The sequence below is a fragment of the Lithobates pipiens genome, unplaced genomic scaffold (assembly GCF_037356315.1).
Source record: "Lithobates pipiens isolate NorthernLeopardFrog02 unplaced genomic scaffold, aLitPip1_a1.2 Scaffold_13, whole genome shotgun sequence".
Classification (NCBI taxonomy): Eukaryota; Metazoa; Chordata; class Amphibia; order Anura; family Ranidae; genus Lithobates; species Lithobates pipiens.
The window spans coordinates 190,221,127-190,245,185 of record NW_027507718.1 but is presented as its reverse complement, the minus strand read 5'-3'; the positions used below and the strand labels follow the sequence as shown (position 1 = coordinate 190,245,185).

General features: G+C 39.8%; 1 protein-coding gene across 2 annotated transcripts in view; it reads left to right on the top strand.

Annotated features, from left to right (window-relative positions):
* EFNA2 (ephrin A2) overlaps window positions 1-20,894 on the top strand; it is a 424,854-nt gene extending 403,960 nt beyond the window's left edge. For both annotated transcript variants that reach the window (XM_077476028.1, XM_077476029.1), the window contains exons 3-4: window positions 12,810-12,875; window positions 18,948-20,894. In XM_077476028.1, coding sequence (XP_077332154.1) covers window positions 12,810-12,875; window positions 18,948-19,066 — 185 coding nt within the window. In that variant the 3' untranslated portion in view covers window positions 19,067-20,894. The remainder of the gene's footprint in view (window positions 1-12,809; window positions 12,876-18,947) is intronic.
* Window positions 20,895-24,059: the final 3,165 nt, after the last annotated feature.

Genomic DNA, 24,059 nt, shown 5'->3' with positions numbered 1-24,059 from the left:
CAGATTTACCAAAACCATGTAGTGCAAGGGCCTGTCTGATTGCATACACATTGAAACTCCTAAGGTTTGACCTCATATTATATGGTTTTGGTAAATCTGAAGGAAAAAATCAGCAGAAAATCTGATAGTGTGTATGGGGCTTTAGTCCGTAGGGTTCAATATTGAGTTGGCCCACCCTTTTTCAGCTATAACAGCTTCAACTCTTCTGGGAAGGCTGTCCACAAGGTTTAGAAGTGTGTCTATGGGAAGGTTTGACCATTCTTCCAGAAGCACATTTGTGAGGTCAGGGACTGATGAGAACGAGAAGGTCTGGCTTGCAACCTGTGCTCTAATTCATCCGAAAGGTGTTCGTCGGTTTGAGGTCAGGACTCAGGCCAGTCAAGTTCCTCCACCCCAAACTCACTCATATATGTCCTTATGGACCTTGCTTTGTGCACTGGTCCAAATCATTTGATGAAGGGGGAATTATGGTGTGGGGTTGTTTTTCAGGGGTTGGGCTTGGCCAGTGTTCCAGTGAAGGGAACTCTTAAGGCATCAGCATACCAAGACATTTTAGACAATTTCATGCTCCCAACTTTGTGACTGCACACCAGTGCACAAAGCAAGGCCCATAAAGACATGGATGAGCGAATTTGGGGCGGAAGAAATTAACTGGCCTGCGCAGAGTCCTGACCTCAACCCGAATGAACACTTTGGGATGAATTAGAGCGGAGACTGTGAGCCAGGCCTTTTCGTCCACATCAGTGCCTGACCTCACAAATTAGTTTCTGGAAGAATGGTAAAACATTCCCATAGACACACTCCTAAACCTTGTGGACAGCCTTCCCAGAAGAGTTGAAGCTGTTATAGCTGCAAAGGGTGGGCCAACTCAATATTGAACCCTACGGACTAAGACTGGGATGCCATTAACCACTTCATTACAGGACACTTATATATCTTCCTGCTGAGGCCAATTTTCAGCTTTCAGTGCTCTCACACTTTGAATGACAATTTACTCAGTCATGCTACACTGTATCCAAACACAATGTTTTATAATTTTCTTCTCACAAATAGAGTCTTATTTTGGTGGTATTTAATCACTGCTGGGTTTTTTATTTCATGCAATGAATTTTGAGGAAAAAAAACACTTTTTTTAGTTTCTATTGTTAAAGTAATTTTTCTTCATGAATTTGGGCCAAATTTTATACTGGTATCAATAACCCAAATTAGTGGATATTATTTAGTGTGAAAGTTATAGAGTCTACAAGCTATGGTGCCAATCACTGAAAATTGATCATACCTGATCAAACTTGATGTACTGACGGCCTATCTCATTTCTTGAGACACTATAAATGAAAGTACAAATACCCCACAAATGACTCCTTTTTGGAAAGTAGACAGTCCAAGGTATTTAGTAAGAGGCATAATTCGTTTTTTGAAGTTGTAATTTTTTCCCACAGTTCCTGGGAAGATAAACATTTTTATTTTTTTTTTACACAAACTTGTCATATGAACAGGTTATTTCTCACAGACAGGATATGCATACTTACAACTACACCCCAAAATACATTCTGCTACTCCTCCCGAGTATGGCTATACCACATGTGACTTTTACACAGCCTGGCCATATACAGAGGCCCAACATGCAGGGACCACCATCAGGCATTCTAGGAGCATAAATTACACATAATTTCATGATGACCTATCACAATTTTGAAGGCCCTGGAGCACCAGCACAATTTAAACAACCACAAATTGACCCCATTTTGCAAAACAAACACCCCAATGTATAGTCTATGAGATATTATGAGTCTTTTGAATGGTTCATTTATTTTCACAAGCTTTCGGAAAACATGGAAAGAAATTTTTTTTTTTACACAAAGTTTTCAGTTTATAACATATTTCTAACACATAGCATGTACATAGCAAAAAATTACACCCCAAAATACATTCTGCTACTCCTGAGTATGGCAATACCACATGTGTGAACCTTTAACAGCCTGGCCACATACAGAGGCCCAATATGGAAGTAGCACCTTCAAGCGTTCTAGGAGAATAAATTACACATATCATTTTCTGACTACCGATCACATTTTTGAAGGTCCTTCATATTTATAACACATAGCATGTACATACCAAATAACAAAAGATTACTTGTGGTTTTAGTAGTGCAGTGGTCCATAGAGGAGAACATCGGTCCAGATTGCAGGCAGAAAAACTGTCATAGTTAGTACAGGCAGAGATACTGTCAGCACAGCCAAAGCATTGGTCCAGGTAGGAGGCAAAGATGTCCAAGCAATAATACTGTCCATAGTCAGTAGAGGCAGCAGGCAGAGATATGGTCAACACAGCCAAAATATTGGTCCAGGCAGCAGGAAGAAACATGGTCCATAAAGTCCTGGGTCATTACAAGCAGCAATATGGTCAGCACAGCCAAAGTATTGGTCCAGGCAGCAGGAAGGAAAATCAAGCTTAGGGCCAGGGGGACAGGGGTAGAGGCTTCTCCCACCCACATCTCTTTGAAGCCTCCGGACACTAGACCCCGTTCTGGGAACACAGAAAACCAAAAACTGTTTTTCTCTACTCAGAAAGCTATTCTAAAGCCCCTTAAATATGTGAGGCCCCTATGTAGAAGGGCAAAAGATCAGTCCAAGTGGTAGGCAAAAACATGGCCAATTAACATGTAGAGGTCGGCGGTGCACGTGGAAGTCAGAAACGTGGTTTAAAACGGCAGGCAAACACATCATCGGTAAACAAGCCAGGGTCAGTTAAAGTGGAAGGTAAAAACATGGTAGCAGGCAAATGATCCACACAGGTATTTGAAATAGGGAAATGGCAGTCTGTTAAAAATAAGGGGAACTAACATGTAAAGGATGTGTGATAAATTCTGAAGCAATCTCCAATGCACAGGCCAGGTAGGAAGGGACATTGGGGGCAATAATAACTGGTGTCTATTCTAACTCCTCCTCTGCTGCATACACAACATTTCTTTTGGCGTCTTCTTATGGATTCTGTGGGGGTGAATGTTATAGGGAAATTGTTGCTCGTGAAATCGACTCACACTATCAGAGCAAATGCTTCCTGGGGTGGGTCTTCGCTGGTAAATCAGGGCAGTGACAATGTCTTCAATATATTTGAGGTAGGTGATGGGTTGGTTTTCGGCTGATCTTTTGGGAGCAGACAAACAAATTAAACATGGCCATATGAAAAAGATAAAATGCAACTTTTTTATACCAGTAACAGGACTTTCGCGTTGACAAATATGGTTGTAGCATCTAATCATTTAAATCCACCCCCCACCCCCCCAACGAACAGATTAAAGTCGTGGACACATTCAGGCTTTACAATGGGGCCACGTTTTCTCTGAATCTACACCAAGGTGTCATTGTGGATGGTAGAGAGGATGTGAACATCTTTCTTGTCCCTCCACTTCATGGCCATCACGTCCTCATTTCTCATAGAAGATTCCCTCATTTTGTAGCTTTTTTGTCAAAAATTTTGTGGGAAGCCCTTCCTGTTTTTTTTTTAAGGTCTCGCAGGTCAGGGGGCTGAAGCTGGGAGTCTTTGCCTTCATAAATACGGAAGGTGTATGAAGGCTCAATCACAATGTTTGTTTAGTTTTAACCCATATCAGGCTCTCTTACTGGGAATATACTGCTTGAAGTGCAGCCGGGCCAGTAAAGTAGATAAGGGATACGTCCACTCATCTTCATCTTTTAACATTTAGCATGGTGCTTTTCCAGATGTGCAAGCTGCCCATTCCATGCACCCTAATGCACCCCCGTGCTATCAGAGATGCAAGATGTTGAACTGGGTGCTGATAACAAGCCAGAAGGTCCCTCTCCTCTTTAATATGGAAGATGTGGCACCCATTATTGCCAAAAAGAATGACAAATTTCAGTTTGTCTAACCACAGAAATGTTTTCCACTTTGCAATAAAACATTGTAAATGAGCTTTGACCCAGAGAAGACAGTGGTATTTCTGGATCTTTTTCATGGCTTCTTCTTTGTATGATACAGTGCCTTGCGAAAGTATTTCAACCTTTTGCCACATTTCAGGCTTCAAACATAAAGATATAAAATTTTAATTTTTTATGAAGAATCACCAACAAGTGGGACACAATTGTGAAGTGGAACGAAATCTATTGTATAATTTAAACTTTTTTAGCAAATAAAAAACTGAAAAGTGGTGTGTGCAAAATTATTCGGCCCCTTTACTTTCAGTGCAGCAAACTCACTCCAGAAGTTCAGCAAGGATCTCTGAATGATCCAATGTTGTCCTAAATGACTGATGGTGATAAATAGAATCCACCTGTGTGTAATCAAGCCTCTGTATAAATGCACCTGCTCTGTGATAGTCTCAGGGTTCTGTTTAAAGTGCAGAGAGCATCATGAAAACCAAGGAACACACCAGGCAGGTCTGTAATACTGTTGTGGAGAAGTTTAAGCCGGATTTGGATACAAAAAGATTTCCCAAGCTTTAAACATCCCAAGGAGCACCGTGCAAGTGATCATTTTGAAATGGAAGGAGTATCAGACCACTGCAAATCTACCAAGACCTGGCCGTCCCTCTAAACTTTCAGCTCAGACAAGGAGAAGACTGATCAGAGATGCAGCCAAGAGGCCTATGATCACTCTGGATGAACTGCAGAGAACTACAGCTGAGGTGGGAGAGTCTGTCCATAGGACAACAATCAGTCGTACACTGCACAAATCTGGCCTTTATGGAAGAGTGGCAAGAAGAAAGCCATTTCTCAAAGATATCCATAAAAAGTCTTGTCTAAAGTTTGCCACAAGCCACCTGGGAGACACACCAAACATGTGGAAGAAGGTGCTCTGGTCAGATGAAACCAAAATTAAACTTTTTGCCCACAATGCAAAACGATATGTTTGGCGTAAAAGCAACACAGCTCATCACCCTCAACACACCATCCCCACTGTCAAACATGGTGGTGGCAGCATCATGGTTTGGGCCTGCTTTTCTTCAGCAGGGACAGGGAAGATGGTTAAAATTGAGGGGAAGATGGATGCAGCCAAATACAGGACCATTCTGGATGAAAACCTGTTGGAGTCTGCAAAAGACCTGAAACTGGGACGGAGATTTATCTTCCAACAAGACAATGATCCCAAACATACAGCAAAATCTGCAAAGGAATGGTTCACAAATAAACGTATCCAGGTGTTAGAATGGCCAAGTCAAAGTCCAGACCTGAATCCAATCGAGAATCTGTGGAAAGAGCTGAAAACTGCTGTTCACAAACGCTCTCCATCCAACCTCACTGAGCTCGAGCTGTTTTGCAAGGAAGAATGGGCAAGAATTTCAGTCTCTCGATGTGCAAAACTGATAGAGACATACCCCAAGTGACTTGCAGCTGTAATCGCAGCAAAAGGTGGCTCTACAAAGTATTAACACAAGGGGGCCGAATAATTTTGCACGCCCCACTTTTCATTTTTTTATTAGTTAAAAAAGTTTCAAAAATCCAATAGATTTCGTTCCACTTTACAATTGTGTACCACTTGTTGGTGATTCTTCACAAAAAATTAAAATTTTTTATCTTTATGTTTGAAGCCTGAAATGTGGCAAAAGGTTGAAAAGTTCAAGGGGGCCGAATACTTTCACAAGGCACTGTAGATCTTTAACTTGCATTTTTGGATGGCATGGCAAACTATGTTCACAGACTATGTGGATGATTTACTAAAATTGGAGAGTGCAAAATCTGGTGCAGCTATGCGTGGTAGCTAATCGGCTTCTAACTTCAGCATGTTCTTTTAAGCTTCGACAAAAAAATGGAAGCGGATTGGTTTCTATGCAGAGCTGCACCAGATTTTGCACTTTAAGTTTTATTAATTCGACCTCAGTTATTTTTGGAAGTATTCCTAAACTCATGCAGTGATGCAAAATCATGTCTGTGTTTTACTCAGTGCTGTCTGAGGGATCCAAGATCATGGGCATCCGATGTTGCGTTTCAGCCTTGTCCCTTGTACACAGAGATTTCTCCATTTTCTTGAAATCTTTTTATGATATGATGTACTGTAGATGATGATTTTTTTAAATATAAAAACAAAGTGTGACCTGATATAACCACTGTGGCAACCCTCAATAACATAAAAGGGTACATAAATAAAAATATTTATTTTACAAGTTGAAACACTTCATTATCTCAAGGTAAAAAATACAATTGGTATATAAATCAAGCCCAAGATGACCATGCTAAGCTGACACATGGCATATGAGAAATAAAGCTTAAATCATAGAGATAGGTACATAATGATGTTTGCACACACAGGTACATAGTGAGTGTTCCATATGAAAATCAGGAGGTTGAGAGCATGATGTGAACTCTATGCACGTTTCGTGGATTTGTCCACTTGTCAGGAGTATAATGCCAAAAATATATTTAGAGATCTGAATGAAAAATAGTATATTGGTAAAGATTGCCTAGGTTGAAATTTTTTTTTTAATAATACTCACATGCCAGCTCAGAAAGGGAAAATGGAGGACAACGCATACAGTACTAGGTCCGGGCTGAGGCGGGGGCACCCCCAAAGAAAACAAGGGAGCAGTGATGAACTGAACCAGATGACCATGAAGTGATGGTATGAGGTGGAAAGTGGGAGGACACAACCAATCCATACTTAATCTAAAAGTATAAATGTACAAATGTAAAAAGTGTAGCGAGTAAATGTAAATGTGTCCTATCCCAAGTGATTAAAACCCAAGTAAAAAAAGTGCCCCACTGCAAAGATATGAAATACGTGGGGTGATAACACCCAAAATGAGTGTGTGTTGATAAAATCAGTAATGTGAAAAACAAAGGTGAACAAGTGCCCTATAAAAATACAAAAAAGAAGAAAAAAACGTACTGTGTCAATGCCAGAGTAAACAACAATCAAGGTGTCTCTGCAGTGGAGACATGAGAATAGAGTTATAAGTTTCTGGTTAATTGCCACCCATCTATTGAGCACTCGTGGTGAAGAACTAGTAGTGTATTTATTTTTCAGCATCACAGTTTGGTGTTTTATCACATATGGACTTTCTAGCTTGCTATACTATGTATATTTATATTTGCAAATAATTTTATATGATTTACGGAACATCATTAGCGCCTCATCCTTTAATATATTGTTTGCATTATCTCAATACAGTTTAAGATTTTATATTTAGTGTGAACTTTCCTGGAATTGTGTAAGCTTTGCTTTGTTTGTGTCTGCTAATGATAATTTTAGTGTATTTTTAGCAAAAATATTGTTTTGATAAACATTTTTGCAAATATCACGGGTCTTAAAAAAACAATAGCATCTTTTTTTTAAATTCTACTGGTCCTATGCTTCAGAAAATGGATGGTTTGGGAGATGCTGAAAGCTGTAAGGGAAAAATTAAAAAACAATGGAAAAATTCCAATAATGGTCTGGCCACCTTACTTTAAAAGTGACATGCAGGGCTTAGCAGTGAAAGGGTTCAGTGAATACTTCCTTAGTAATGTTTAAGGGTTCTTTCACATCAATTCATCTGTTCAGTTAAGTTTTTTCAAAGAAAAAAATGGACAAAGTTTACATCAGTTTTTAATCTGTTTTACATTTGTTTTTTTGCATCTGCTGGAGCCATTTTTTCATGCAAAAACAGACCGTTTGTCTGTTTAAATCTGTTTTTCATCTGTTCCGGTTTTTTTTAATGGAAGAAAAATAGGGTTTGACGGAAGCCGATGTAAACGAATGTAAATGGATGATCGTCTGTTTACATCCGTTTTTCCATAGAGATGCATTAATGTCCGCTTTTCATCTGTCAATGGATGGATGAAAAATGGACAAACTCCACCGACGAGTAGAGCATGTTAGATTTAGCACTTATGTTACTTTGTACAATGGTCATCTACATTTGTATTTTGTACAATCAATGTATACTGGTTGTATGTTTCACTTTTTCAATAAAAAGCTAAGTCAAAGAAAAATGGACAAACAAAACACCTGTGTGAAAGGGGGCCTAACACTATCAAGTATTTAGGTGCTAGATTTTGAGCACCTCCGGCAGGCAGGTTTTACCCCCTTCATGATCGGGACATTTTTTGTTTTTGCAGCCCTGTGCTACTTTCACTGGCAATTGCGCGTTAATGCAAAACTGTACGCAAATTAAGTTTATATAATTTATTTCACACAAGTAGAGCTTTCTTTTGGTGGTATTTGATCACCACTGAGGTTTTTTTTTACTTTTTATTGTATAAAGGAAAAAAGTATTTTCTACTTTCTGTTATAAAGCATATCCAAGCAAAAAAAAAATCAAAAAATGAAATTTCTTCATAAATTTAGGCCAAAATTTACTCCGCTACATGTCTTTGGTTAAAAAATCCCAATGAGTGTATAGTAATTAGTTTGTGTGAAAATTGTAGCGTCTATAAACTATGGTATATATGCTGGAATTTACGCAGCTATAGACACTATACTGTAATGGCGGTGAACATTATAGTGACTGTGATAAGGTGGCGGACAAACTGGCACTAACAGACACTACCTGGGAGGGTCACTAAATGACACTGATGTCGCTAATGACATTTATACAGTGATCAGTGAAAGGGGTTAACCGTGCCTAACAATGTGCACAGTGTGCTGCTTTTACTTTACTGTCTGGCTGTTTTTTCTCTCTGCAAGAAACAGCTTGATCGCTGTACACAGAGTTTTGTGTTTTTGTAAACACAGAACTCTGTGTGTGATTGGACACAGCCGATCAGCTGATTTCAGCCAATATCATTAGCTCAAATCAGCTGGCAAAATCATACTGTATCCCAGAAGCAAACTGGCAACGTACAGGTACATTGTCTGGCCTGCCTGTGCTGCTTACCTGCACTAGCGTGGGCAGGCGGCAAGTAGGTAAAGTATATGTCAACCCATTTAGCTTAAAATAGAAATGAAAAGCAAAATATTTATATTACATTATTAACATATATATAATAATACCCCTTGAAATTTTCCACATTTTGTCATGTTACAGCCAAAAATGTAAATGTATTTTATTGGGATTTTATGTGATAGACAAAAAGTAGCACATAATTGTGAAGTGGAAGGAAAAGGATAAATGATTTTCCATTTTTTTTTACAAACAAATATGTGAAAAGTGCACTGTACATTTGTGTTCAGCCCCCTCTACTCTGATACCTGTGTGTAATTTAATCTCAGTATAAATAAAGCTGTTCTTTGAAGCCTTCAGAGGTTTGTTAGAGAACCATAGTGAACAAACAGCACCATGAAGGTCAAGGAACACACCAAAGTTGTGGAGAAGTTTAAAACAGGGCTAGGTTATAAAAAAATATCCGAAGCTTTGAACATCTCATGAAGCACTGTGCAATCCATCATCCGAAAATGGAAAGAGGCACAATAGCAAAACTACCAAGATATGGCCGTCCAGCTAACCTGACAGGCCAGGCAAGGATAGCATTAATCAGAGAAGCAGCCAAGAGAACCCTGGTAACTCTAGAGGAACTGCAGAGATCCATAGCTCAGGTGGGAGAATCTGTCCACAGGACAACTATTAGGGAGGAGTACAAAGACAAATGTGCCTTGCCTAGTGGTGGGAGTGTCTCATGCAGCCCCAGACCATGACACTCCCACCACCGTCAAGCATAGTGGTGAGAGTGTAATGGTCTGGGGCTGCATGAGTGCTGCCAGCACTGGGGAGCTACAGTTCATTGAGGAAACCATGAAAGTACTGTGACATACTGAAGCAGAGCAGACCTTCGGAGACTGGGTGGCAGGGCAGTATTCCAACATGATAACAACCCCAAATGCACCTCCAAAATGACCACTGGGGAGCTCCAGTTCATTGAGTGAACCATGAATGCCAACATGTACTGTGACATACTGAAGCAGAGTATGATCCCCCCCCATCCGACACTGGGTCGCAGGGCAGTATTCCAACATGATAATGACCCCAAACACACCTCCAAGACGAACACTGCCTTGCTAAAGATGCAGAGGGTAAAGGTGATAGACTGGCCAAGCATGTCTCCAGACCTAAACCCTATTTACCATCTGTGGGGCATCCTCAAATGGAAGGCGGAGGAACGCAAGGTCTCTAACATCCACCAGCTCTGTGATGCCATCATGGAGGAGTGGAAGAGGACTCTGGGGAACTCCATGCCCAAGAGGGTTAAGGCAGTGCTGGACAATAATGGTGGACATTTTCCCCTAGGGGTGTAAATTTACACTGTTTTACAAGCTGTACACTCACTACTTTACATTGTAGCAAAGTGACATTTCTTCAGTGTTGTCACATGAAAAGATATAATAAAATATTTATAAAAATGTGAGAGGTGTACTCACTTTTGTGAGATACTGTGTGTTTATATATATATATATATATATAGACAAACAAGCCTCCAATAGTGTATTGACGTACCAAAAGCCATTTATTAAAAGGTAATATCTGCTTGCATAAATATTCAGTAAGAAGCGCACAACTTGATAAAAACATTGGTGTTTTCCACCTCTCACGTCAATGTTTTTATCAATTTGAGCACTTTTTACTGAATTTTGATGTAAGCAGATGTTATCCTTTAATAACAGCGGTAAAGCGCCGCTAAAACGAGAGGCGCTGTAGCGCTAACATGGCCACGGCCCCAGTGTGAAAGGTGTCTTACATTTATCCAACTGATTGTTGCAACACATTGATTGTATAACAATATGCTTGACATATTTTGTCAATAAATCTTATTTGGAATAAAAAAAAAAAAAAAAAAGATTTTGCTTGCGCTTGCTTGGTTTAAACGGACTAAACATTTTGCATTACGTAATTAATAGGTTTGTTTCCTTTCTGTTTCTAAAATCAATAAAGCATGCAGCGCTAGGTCCCAGCACAGGTGGCCAAGGTCGCCAGCCTGCAGCTAATCCTTTTTATAGATGGGCAGTGTGCTAAGTACATGTGTCTGGGAAAGAGTAGCTGGCCAGGGAGAAACTGTCCTTTTGTGAATTATGTGCAGATCAGCCCTGCTCTATAGGTCAAACAGCAGGCAGATAGTCTGTCTCCCTACCTATGGATGTGCAATGTAAGGTACAAAGCATGAAAGGGACAATTGTGAAGGAAGAGTTAGGTTGAACAGAAAAGGAAACAAGTACTGTTCATTGTCCCATTACACACCCTTTCACAGGTGGAGTAACCTAGATCTTTTAGAACCCAAGCAGCACCCATGTTGCAGAGGTCCCCAAACATGTACATGACAGTAATGGTTCCTTTCTCCCATTTTAATATATTTTTGCACTTCACCACAATATTGTAATTTGAAGACAATTTAAAGTGAGGCTGTCATACATCCTGAGTGCCTTAAAGTGGTTGTAAACCCATAAAACAAAAAACCCTGCAAGACAAAGGCATAATGAGCTAGTATGCATTGTATCACTAGCCCGTTATGAAATACTTACCTTAGATCAAAGCTGTTGCAGCGGTCCTCATACACGGCTGTGATGTGTGACACGTCTCCCGGAGTTATTTCTGGGTTTGCAGGCGCTGTGATTGGCCAGAGCCATGATGTAGTCACCCCCACGCATGCACTTGGGAGCTGCTGGTCACGGCACAGGCCTTTTAGGAACGGCACAGTCAAGCCGTTTCTTCAGTGCACATGTGCAGATGACGTCAGCGCAAACGTATATGGTAAATATCTCCTAAACCGTGAAAGTTTAGGAAATATTTACAGTACCTACAGGTAAGCCTTATTTATTATAGGCTTACCTATAGATACAAGTTGTATAACAGGGTTTACAACCACTTTAAACTAAATATGTCCTACATGGTGCCTGCTGTTAACTCCCTTACCCAAAACAAACCTTTTCAGTGACATGTTTGAGATTGCTTTTCATTGTGCCACTGGGGCACTAACTTGACTTGATTTAAAGCGGAACTAATATTGATTTAACTATTTCCTAAAATAGTTACATTCAAGGCTTGGTGTGAGTAATAACTGTCCTAACTGCTTGTGCTTTCAGCCGAACTGTCAACCCATCATATTGCTGGAGTCATAACTGATCATAACTGATCACATATGTACAACTGCAGAACAAACACTGGCTAAGATGACTGCTTCCTTGGCTGTAAAGGATAGATGGGTTTAGTTCTACTTTAAACCCAATGCTAAGCTAGGCCCACCAGCTCCCAGAAAGTTGGGCTTCACTTGAAAATAATCTCAGATAGAGCACTAAAAAGGCTATTCTAGATAAGGGAGGTAACAGTGGGCACCTTGTGGTGCCTGCTTGTAGACAGTGCTTTAAGTTTCAGGTATTTTTACGCAGATGACAGATTCACTTAAAGCAAAGGTCTCCAAGCTATCCAAACAAAAGGGCAGTTTATTGTGTTTCAAACTTTAGGGGGACTGAACTGTGGCCTGTGAAAGTGGAAATTTTCCTTGCATCAGTGGAAATAAACGTCACTCCATTTGGTATTAGGAAGAAGAATAGTGCCCCACCGTTGGTATCATTGGGAGGAATAGTGCCCCATTGTTTTTTTCAGTGGGAGAAATGGCACCCCATTGTTGATGTCAGTTGGCAGAATAGTTTCTCTTATCAGTGGGAGGAATAGTGCCCCAAGGGCCGTATGAAGGCAAGCAAAGGGCTGCATCCAGCCTCCCAGGCCGCAGTTTGGAGACCATTGACCTAAAGCTTCCAAAAACACAAATCCGTTCTTTTTCAGATCCTTATAAAAACATTGTGTTGTTAAAAGCTGTTAACCAATTTCCTGTTTTCAAAATGATACAAAACAGAACTAATTTCTTGTATTTCTCTTAAAGTCTTAATTGAGATGTGTTTATTTAGTTGCACTTATCTTTACAATATATGTATATTTTATTTTACAGCATCTACTCCTCCAAACTTGGTGGATAAACCTTGCCTCAGGCTGAAAGTTTACGTACGTCCAACAAGTAGGTGCCTCCCATTTCTGTTTGCATTATATTTGAGTTCACACAAAAGTTCCCTCATCTGCATGCAGGAATATACAAGTATCAGGTGCAGACTAGAACATTAGTCAACTGTCTTAAAATTAAGTGGTATAGCTTTGGCTTAATTCCCAATTTTGTCAGAGCAGGGTTGTTCAGGTGAAATCTGCTTAAAGAGAATATACTTGTTTTTATTTACATCAGTAGTTCCCAACCAGTGGTCCTCGAGTAATTGCCCCAACAGGCCATGTTTTGGGAATTTCCCTTAAAATAACTATGATAAATAAACAATTGACACTAATTTAAAGCACCTGTGCAAGGTGAAGGAAATCTTGAAAACATAACCCATTGGGGGTACTTGAGGACTAAAGTTTGAGAGCGGGGGGGGGGGGGGGTGTATTTAACTATTATATATAACTTATTTTTTTACCTTTTCTGTGAAAGAATGAGGCTCATGAGAGACACTTTTTGGTAACTTGTCAGGAGCCGCTTAAAGCCCAAAGCATGCTTAAAAAACTAAATTTTCTTTAGGTTTGCCTTCCTTAATAACTCTCCAGCCTCAGCTCTGTTCCTGTGTGCTGTATGCGGGGGAGTGTGTCCCTTCACACCAATCAGCTCTAAGCCCTTGTACACACGGTCGGAGATCCTATCGGACCGTTTTGTCGGATATTCCGACTGTGTGTGGTCTGCATCGGACTGTTTACGTCGGAATATCCGACGGACCAACTTTTCCAACTTGCCGGTAAAATTTTCCGTCAAAATGCTCCGATCGGACATACCCCGATCATGTGTAGCCTACTCCGACAGACAAAGTGCCACGCATGCTCAGATCAAATTCGTAGACCAAAGCTATTGGCTACTAGCCTGAACGTAGTCCCGTCGTAAAGAAATAATGTCATCACGTTATGTACAATCGGATTTTCCGACAACTTAGTCAGACCGTGTGTATGCAACATCACTTCCGGTCCTCTTCCGGAATTAATCCGTCGGAATAACTCAGACGGATTTGGTTGTCGGAATCTCCGACCGTGTGTACGGGGCTAAGAGCTCTCCTCACTGACCTCTGCAGAGTATAATTTCAGCTCTCTGTCCCTTTGTTTCTGAACTCCCAGAAAAGCTTTCTAAATTCTGGACTTTGAACGGGTGTATAGAAAAGAAGACTGCAGATAAACAGGTATAACGTACGTAGGGGTATTTATTTTATCTCTGTGTATCACCTTAGTATAGTCCCTTTACTGGGTATATGGAAGGGTTTACAACCACTTTAAGCACAGGTCCTCTCTCTGCTGCTGAACTTCTTGCCACTGATGAAGGTAATAGCCCTTCTGTGGGCTGCAGCGAAAAAGATCCAACAGAAACCACCCCTCCTCCCCTCTAATTCATTGAGAAAAATCTATGCATTGACTACACTACATGTAACACAATCTGTGAATGGGGGAGGGGGGTCTGATGAGTCACATGATGCTCTCCTCCATTTACAGATTGTGTTACATACATCAATGCACAGGCTTTTCTTCATGGAGGAACAGGTCCTCATCAGGTCTTTTTCGATGCAGCTCACAGAAGACTTGGAGCTATTAAATGCCTCAGTGCTTGAAGTTCCTCAACAGTAAGGCTAGGCTCACATCTGTGCGGGTGGTGCCACTGCGGAATCCACACAAATACCTGAAGCCGCAACCACCCACACAGAGAAATGCAGGACCTGCATGTGGGTGTCATTAATCCTAATGTCTTCTCGCCAACACTGGAAATCGCACCTGTACTGGGAACCTCGGTTTCCGCGCAGGCTGAGATTTAAAAAAAAGTGCAGGGACTTCTTTGCTGCATGTGAAGGCATGCGGCAGCCCATCCAATTGAATGGGCTCTTGTGCCCACACAAAACCACGGCCTGCACAGCCACACAGGTGTGAACCTAGCCTAAGAAGACCAGGCATTCTTGCACAGAAGATTTCTACAGGATCCAGCTGCCTGACAGATGTGGGACATAATTACAGGTAAGTGATGTGACTGAAGCTATACGTGCACGATAATTTTTTGACTAAACAGCTTTGACACTCAGTGTTAGTGTGTTGAAAACCTCCCCATGTGCCCCATACACACGATCAGAAATTCTGCCAGCAAAAGTCGGATGTGAGCTTTTGGTCAGAAATTCCGACCTGTGAATGCTCCTTCAGACTTTTGCTGGCAGAATTCGAGCCAGCAAAAGATTGAGAGCAGGTTCTCTATTTTTCGGTCGGAAAAAGTTCGATCTTCTGTACAGATTCTGACGCCTCGCTGGGGGGGGGGGGCACAAAATAAAAAATTGTCAGTGCGGTGCAAATTTTTCATTTTTCTTGTAATTAAAATGAATTAGTTAAATCTGCAGTAACCTAAACATTCACATAAAATGGGTTCTCATCATTCCCCAGCATACATGAGGAAATTTGGTAGATCCATCTGATAACTTCCCGGGCTATTTCCTTGTGCTGCATTCTTGTCAGTTACATTGTTTCTATCTATGTCTAAGAATACAGATCCCCTCCATTCTATGTTAAGGAGAAGAGAAAACAGAGAGGTTTTGCACTGTAGTGTTGTCCTCTAATAACAATGCTATACATACAGTGTGGGTGGTGGGCATTGTCATCCTAGGAAGGAACACAGATAGTGTGTTACTTGCAAGATCATCAGTGAAAATAAAGTAAAGGGGCCTGAAAAGAGAAAAATGAATGCAACCACATCTAATGAATGGTAAGCTGCAATATATATATATAAATAGTTTATGCATATTTTTTGGGGAGGACTGTGTGTTTACTTCATATCAGAGAGAATGTAATTTCTTTCATACATCTGAATGGGTCATTGTGGCTACACATGCACCAAATATCTATTGACTGTCAGTTATCCCTGATTAGCAGTTTAGTATGCAGTGTGTACTCTTGTACCTTTTTAGACATCTGCTGTTTCATGCACACAAAACTATGCTTACAAAAGAGATCAGGGATGTGCAATCTGAGAACATGCTTCAATTTAAGAAGATAATGCCAGAAAATTTCTGGCATCAGAGAGGATGCTAAATGGTTTTCGATCTAACGATTAATTGTTAATTTACTCTCTTTTTCCCAGGGGTTGGGTGGAAGAGGATTGTGTGTTTAACAAGATTGTTGTGTATGTCTAACAAGATTGGTTAAGTTAAGCAGCCCATAGATGAGTCTTTTTTTTTCCTTCAACTAGCGGGTTGAACAAAAAAAGTGACTTGATTTCCCCATCCACACATTTTAGGTGGATGTGGGACTCCTCTCCATTGAGCCCTTGTATTCTGATGGTGGGGAGACTTACCCTCCATCACAATACTCTGATCAGCGCTGATGGTTATAGCCTGCGGTGCTGATTGAATGGGGAAAATCCAACAGGGTGGTTGTACAAAAGTTGATTGAACCAATTTTTTGCCCCTTACCTATTTAAGAAATGTCACACCACGGAGCAGGCAGACCATGGGAGCGTTCATTGCAAGTGGAGCTTTTGTTCTTTTTTTTGGGGTCTGCTGGTGGCCCCTGTGCTCCAGGTTAAAAACATAAAACGCACCAAAAACGCATCAAGTGCAGCTGCATAGATGTGAACCTAGTCTTAATCCTTGCCTACCTGAACACCTAACTATACCCTAAAATAGGCCTTAACACTCACCCTCAACACGTACCATTTTAACTTAACACTTAACCCACCCCAACCTTAACATTTAACGTGTATATAAACAAGAAAACAAAAATGTAATATATTGCAGCTTACCAATGTTTGGAGGCTGCTTTGTTTTTTTTTGTTTTTTGTTTTTGTTTAAAGCTTATTTTCTTTATTTTTACCTGGTGATCTATTCAATAATATATTTCTTGTCTTATGGTCACCATGCACAACACAATTTTTTAGACAGCCGATGTTTAATTCAATAGTAGTTCAATCAAAATGTTTGAACCCATAATCAATTAATTTAATTTTAGACTCCATTTAGATCAGATATTGATTTTCTATTGTATTGGTTGGTATAAGTTAATCATTCAGAATAGCATGGCACATTATGGTTTAAGGTAAGTATGACATGTTTGTTATTTTAATAAAAAAAATTACCTTTAGTAACACTTTGAGGCTGGGTTCACATATGGGCATGCAGGGGCTCACAGCAGGAGTCCAGTGCATCCTCGTTCATTGTTTCAGCCTGAATTTTTGGCTGAATTTGGGCCTGAAAGAAACCAAAAGACACACAGCGTTCCCGTGCAAATTGCGCCGGAGCCGTTGTGGAGATATGTGAACTCCATAGAGAGCCGGTCACAATTTCCATGCAACCTGATTAAAAAAAAAAAAAAGTTTGGTTTTGTAAAATTTGTTCCTGTTTAACCCCTACTAACTTATTATTAAACCTAAATAGCCCTGATTTACTTCTTCTTATTCTTCTCCCCTGATTTTTTTTTCTATTTTTCTAACTGCTAATATTAAACTTTTTTCTTTGTGTGTTCTGTTTTTTTGTTTTTTTAGTGCCACATTAACAAACAATGGCTAGTTCCAGAATTGTAATTTTAGTATTTTAATATCTTTATTTAGTTTCAAAGTTTGCAATAGTTTGTTTTATAATTTTATTTTTTGTATATTAAGCAGGACAAAGTATCACATTTTTTCTTTTACTTTTTATCTTTAGTAATACCATTTTTAAACCAGCACTAACTAATTAGAAAAAAGGGGCTTTTTTCAATTTTGTTATTTTTTTGTCTATGGATTGCATAACAAATACAAAAAAATGTTTGCAAGACTATGGGGGTTATTTACGAAAGGCAAATCCACTTTGAACTGCAAGTGCACTTGGAAGTGCAGTCGCTCTAAATCTAAGGGGTAGATCTAAAATGAGGGGAAGCTCTGCTGATTTTATCATCCAATCATGTGCAAGCTAAAATGCTGTTTTTCATTTTCCTTGCATGTCCCCCTCGGATCTACAGCGACTGCACTTCCAAGTGAACTTGCAGTGCAAAGTGGCTTTTCCTTTAGTAAATAACCCCCTATATCACCAATAGAAAGTCTTGTTTGTCCTAAAAAAACTGTATGTATTACTTCTTATTCTTAATTTTAAAAAGTCATAATTTTGTCTTGCTGCTAGGAGATTCTGCCTCCATTTTTATCGTTCTTCTTCCTTTTTGTCTGGCCCAAGTAATTGCACTATTCCCACTTTTTCTGCTGTATTTCATAATCCTACAGTATTTAAAATAATTTGGGCATAGACAAAGGTAGATTTAACACAGGGACCCCCCTCACTACATGTTATCCCTGTGCCAACCAGCCAATCACATGTAGACTTCTCCATATTTTTGTGAATAACCTTTGTTAAGGTCTTTCTGGTTTAAAGTAAAATTGATTATTGTTAACCTCACCAAAATAGATCTGGGATATAATCAAACGGCATTCCTAATCCATTCCAATGATCTATCACAATGTGTGTAAAAGAGATTCTTACTCATTTCCCTTATAAAGGTGGCTAGAACTTGCATTCCCTTATAATGGAAACAGAAAACTCCCTAGCCAGTATATTTTTGGTGTTTGAAGGCCTCAGACATAAAAGGACCTACTCTATTCCCTTCAGCACTGAGGGTAAATTCACCAGAAAACCTGGTTTTACTGGCACTAGTTTGCATTCTCAGATGCATGCCGCTCACTTGTTATAGAGCGAGTTGAAAATATTCACCCCAACAGCTACACATTTTCAGTCCTCTAAAATGATAACAATGATTTGACACAATCCTTATGACAGCAATAGCTTAAGACCTCTTTCTCCTACCTCATGCATGTAACCAAAAGCTTTGTTATATTGTTATACGAAACACCTTGCGGTGCCACAGCGTAAATGTTATAAAACTGTAAAAAAATAAATGTTTAAGGCACCCAAATTAAAAAAATTCAGTTTCCGTGTTTTGAAGGTCCTTTGCAATATTTACCAACTTCTAGTAATTGCTCCACCACCCTGAGGTTCTAAATAATTTGTTTTTATGAACCAATCTGTCAGCAACCTAAATAACTCACATTTATACTCTCTTTTTGTTTTCCTAGACGATTCTCTATATGAATCTCCAGAGCCTATCTTCACCAGCAATAATTCGGGCCTAAGCCTCAGGGTCCCACACTCCAGCCTTGGTTTTCTTCTGTTTTGGACTATCATTGTCTTGTAGCTATTTTATGGTGATTGGAATAAAATCAGCATAAAGGTGGACAAGCAGAAGTAGATGAAGAATCCGTCTGACATCAGGATACGTGGAATATTTGAGTGGCATGCATATGGAAAAGAAACCAGTTAATGGAACTGCCCTCACAGGAACGTTGTGAACGATCTTTTTTTTTCTGAGGGTGGAAAATTGCTGATTTACTTGTAGACTTCGAACGTGGGTTTGCTGGAGTTTGGAGCTTTCCAGTAACTTTCTTTTTACATTTTCAGACCAAATGTATAGTCTTTTTATTTTGTATTCTTAGTATGTTTCTTGCTTTTGCACCAGTAGAGCAAAATAATTGTGGAGATTTTTTTCCAATATGCGTGTAACGGGATCCGGTTCACCCTGACTGTTTCCATCTGACACTTCCTTCCATTCTCCTGTCATAGTCCATCCCAATTTTCCTCCAAATGTTTCAGATTCATTTCATGTGAAATATTTTTGTGGATATGTGAGGTGCATCTATTGAGGGACCAAGATTGGTATTTATGCCCCCTTTGTCACAAAGACTAGATGAAGCAGCCAAAAGACCGATTGTTTGTTTTCTGTAATAGTTTTCTAGTGCTTCTTTTCATTCAGACAGAAAATCACACCTAAGATCCTTATTATGTCAGTCTCCTTTGTAGCGATTCTGTTTTCTACCATCCTGTTGTTCATGGTAGCATCACCTGAACAGCCCGTGTTAAATAATTAACTGTCCATTGTGAATCACTTTATTAAGCTCTTAATCGATGGAATGTACCATGTGATGAATATTGATTCAGACTTCAGAGTATTGACTCCTCACCATAGAGTATTTGTTCATAGGAACCTGCATTCATTTGCAACATATTGATATCAGTATTGTAATTTAAAATGCATACTGCCTTTGGTTATCCTGTAACAAAGTCTGTTCACACAGGGAGAGAGCAGTACATCTCTTGAACTGCCCATTATAGTGGGAGGGTGGGGGTGGAGGGCTGCTGGGGTGTTCTGTGTTTAATTCATTGATCATCAGATACGAGATGGAATAGATGAACAATAGTGGTGAGTGCCGAACATACAGCCATTGTGGATATATACTATATATTTTTAAGTTAAAAAATTTAGAAGATTAAAAAAACAGGTTTTAACATACTGAATTTATATATACATCTAAAATACTGAGTAATTCTTTTATTTAAAGAAAAAAAATTTAGTGCCAGTATCAGAGATATTCCAAAAAGAAAAATAAGAGAGCATTTAATGGTGCTGCAAAAAATAAATAAATAAAAAATACATGAAAAGTAAAGTAAATTAAACTATTTTTGACTGCCTCTGAGAGTAGTTTATAAAGGAAATCAGGTAAAGAAAAAGACTCTGGATCGAGCAATTACAGAGGAGTAACTTAATGGCTGTAATATATATGTGTCTGTGGCACCTCCGCTTTTAAGTGGTGGTATTTTAACAAGAATTTCTAACTTGCACTTAAGCTCTACTATATGTGCTGGTTTGTCTTCTCTACCTTCATCGACTTTTTAATACAGCAAAAAAATAAATAAAAAGAATGTGGTGTTTCACAAGCTCCTGTGCTCCAGTGGCAAATGAAAACTTAAACTTTGTCTGTACTCTCTATATGTGATTCTCCCATTCCATCGCTGACTATCTGTCTGCTTGCTATAGGTGCAAGTCTCAGGCATTCTTCATCCATGTGTGTAAATAGAGCCAGCAGGTATACTGTGATTTTCTATGTATTGCTGACAATGAATTTTATGGAAGTTGTATGATTTATAGACTAGGAAGCAAAAACTTGCAATAAAATACATTTTATCCACTCTCGTTTCTTTCTGCTCCCGCCTTGCCTCATATAATTTTAGAAAGGGTCTATAAAAATGAAATAGAATATTTAATATTTTTTTCCTTTCAGGGCTTTCACTTTTCCCACCGCTTGGGGAAACTTACCTTGACATTTATGATTTTGGAAGCACTGTATTAAGAAGGGTAATATTATTTAAACACATGTCTTAAAGAGATACTATTACTTTCATTTTGTAATGTTTATTAGACCATGTCTGCAGTTTTATGTTATGTCCTTTATTTATTGTCTTTATGTGTAATATTAGGTGACAAACAAGAACTCTCTTCTTTCCAGTGCACCTCTGTTAATCTAAGTCTACCACCAGGTAAATTGCTTGATCTAGGTAATCCATCTTCAAGTGCAGGATAACTATGGAATAAAAAAAAAAAGTCCAGGCCAATGCTATGCGTTCCTAGCCCTCAGCATATTTATTACAGAATATCCTGAGTTGGCTGTGTAGTTTGGAATTATGTACAATGCCATATAACGAGCCAAAAGTGAGATTTGGCTTTAGTGTTAATGTAGGCTACAGCTGATGGAAGCTCAAGCCACACCAGTCCATCTGCCAGATTGCTATTTCAAGTCTCCTTGATGCTTCTAAGATGCATTTGACCTTCTATTGACCTGCTTCAAGCAGGTTTTGCACTCTCATAGACTTGTATGGGAATGCAAAACCATGTTTGAAGCAAACAAAAGCCAGTGAACTCAGGCCTTAATCTGTCAGCTAGCCCTTAGTGAACATACTGTACCTACTCATATTTGATAAATTCGTATCAACAAGAATTTTTTTTTGCATGCCAGTCTTCTTAAAACTGTCTACTTAGAGAAAAGGTATAGTGTATACAGTATATTTTGTAGATAAACCACAAGGGTTTAATTTTTATTTATCTAAAATATACACATGTTGTCAATTTATGTTGTGTCCTATGTACACTGCATTGTGAGAACATATGGCACTTTGCAGAATTCTTTTGTCACAAGGTATATTCAAGTATGTAGATGAATCCTGTCTCCAGCTCTGGTCCATCATGTAATGTCATCCACACTTTTCACTTTGTCTACAGTCAAGCCAGAGAAGCTGTCATGGTTTCCTATAGTGTCTCATTAGTGTCTGAGAGGATGTAGAAGATGGGGGTGTCTTTTTAGTTATTGAGGAGCCCTACTTTAAAGCTTTAATGTCTTGGTTAAACCTGACACAAGATCCTTGCTTTTTTTCTGTATTTGGGGAAGGGGTGTTGTTACATGTTCTATGTGGTGGAAGCTGAGGCTTGTTACTTGTGGTGGGAGCTTGGGGGATGGGTATTGTTACATGTACCATGTGGTGGAAACAGAGAGTGGGCACGTGTGCTGTGCAGTGAGAGAAGGTGTTGCTACATTGGTGAGTGATGGGAGCAGGGGGAAGATGGTTGTTAGATGCGGTGTGTGGTACAATGAGGGTTGTTACGTATGTTATATGGGGGATGGGAGGGAAAGCTCAGGTTCTTATAATATCATGTTATGGAGTTTGTATGGCCAGTGAGAGCTCTGAACAGGTTGGTGTCCCAGGGAAAGGGGGAGAGGTTGTAGGGGTGATGGACTGGAGGAGATATCAGTATATTAAACCTAAAAAATAATAAAGGTAGGCGCTAGCTATATAAATTGCACAAATACCAAAACATGTGAAACAGTGTCAGCAATTAAGCAATGTCCACACAGTGTCCATATTATATGCAAATGTTCATGGAAAGTGTGAAGTGCATTATATAAGTAGAGGTCCATATCACCGTGACAATATAAGTAAAAAAAAACAATGTGATCCACTGTGTGGAGCCACACTCCTCTCTCACCAGACTCACTCAGCCACAAAGCAGCCTACAGGCTTTAAAGGTATAACCCAGTATGTGGGAAAGCCAGATCCACTAAATTCATTTCCGATATGCATTCACCAAAAACAAAAGCTCAGAGACAAATACTAGTGTAGTATGTTTATTAAATATGAAGGGTAGCACAAATATAAAATGTATGCTCTCACATACAGTGCCTACAAGTAGTATTCAACCCCCTGCAGATTTAGCAGGTTTACACATTCGGAATTAACTTGGCATTGTGACATTTGGACTGTAGATCAGCCTGGAAGTGTGAAATGCACTGCAGCAAAAAAGAATGTTATTTCTTTGTTTAATTTTTTTTTAAATAGTGAAAAGTTTATTCAGAGGGTCAATTATTATTCAACCCCTCAATTCAACAGAATTCTGTTTGGTTCCCCTAAAGTATTAAGAAGTAGTTCAGGCACAAAGAACAATGAGCTTCACATGTTTGGATTAATTATCTGTTTTTCCAGCCTTTTCTGACTATTTAAGACCCTCCCCAAACTTGTGAACAGCACTCATACATGGTCAACATGGGAAAGACAAAGGAGCATTCCAAGGCCATCAGAGACAAGATCGTGGAGGGTCACAAGGCTGGCAAGGGGTACAAAACCCTTTCCAAGGAGTTGGGCCTACCTGTCTCCACTGTTGGGAGCATCATCCGGAAGTGGAAGGCTTATGGAACTACTGTTAGCCTTCCACGGGCTGGACAGCCTTTGAAAGTTTCCTCCCGTGCCGAGGCCAGGCTTGTCCGAAGAGTCAAGGCTAACCCAAGGACAACAAGGAAGGAGCTCCGGGAAGATCTCATGGCAGTGGGGACATTGGTTTCAGTCAATACCATAAGTAACGTACTCCACCGCAATGGTCTCCGTTCCAGACGAGCCCGTAAGGTACCTTTACTTTCAAAGCGTCATGTCAAGGCTCGTCTACAGTTTGCTCATGATCACTTGGAGGACTCTGAGACAGACTGGTTCAAGGTTCTCTGGTCTGATGAGACCAAGATCGAGATCTTTGGTGCCAACCACACACGTGACGTTTGGAGACTGGATGGCACTGCATACGACCCAAAGAATACCATCCCTACAGTCAAGCATGGTGGTGGCAGCATCATGCTGTGGGGCTGCTTCTCAGCCAAGGGGCCTGGCCATCTGGTCCGCATCTATGGGAAGATGGATAGCACGGCCTACCTGGAGATGTTGGCCAAGAACCTCCGCTCCTCTATCAAGGACCTTAAGATGGGTCGTCATTTCATCTTCCAACATGACAACGACCCAAAGCACACAGCCAAGAAAAC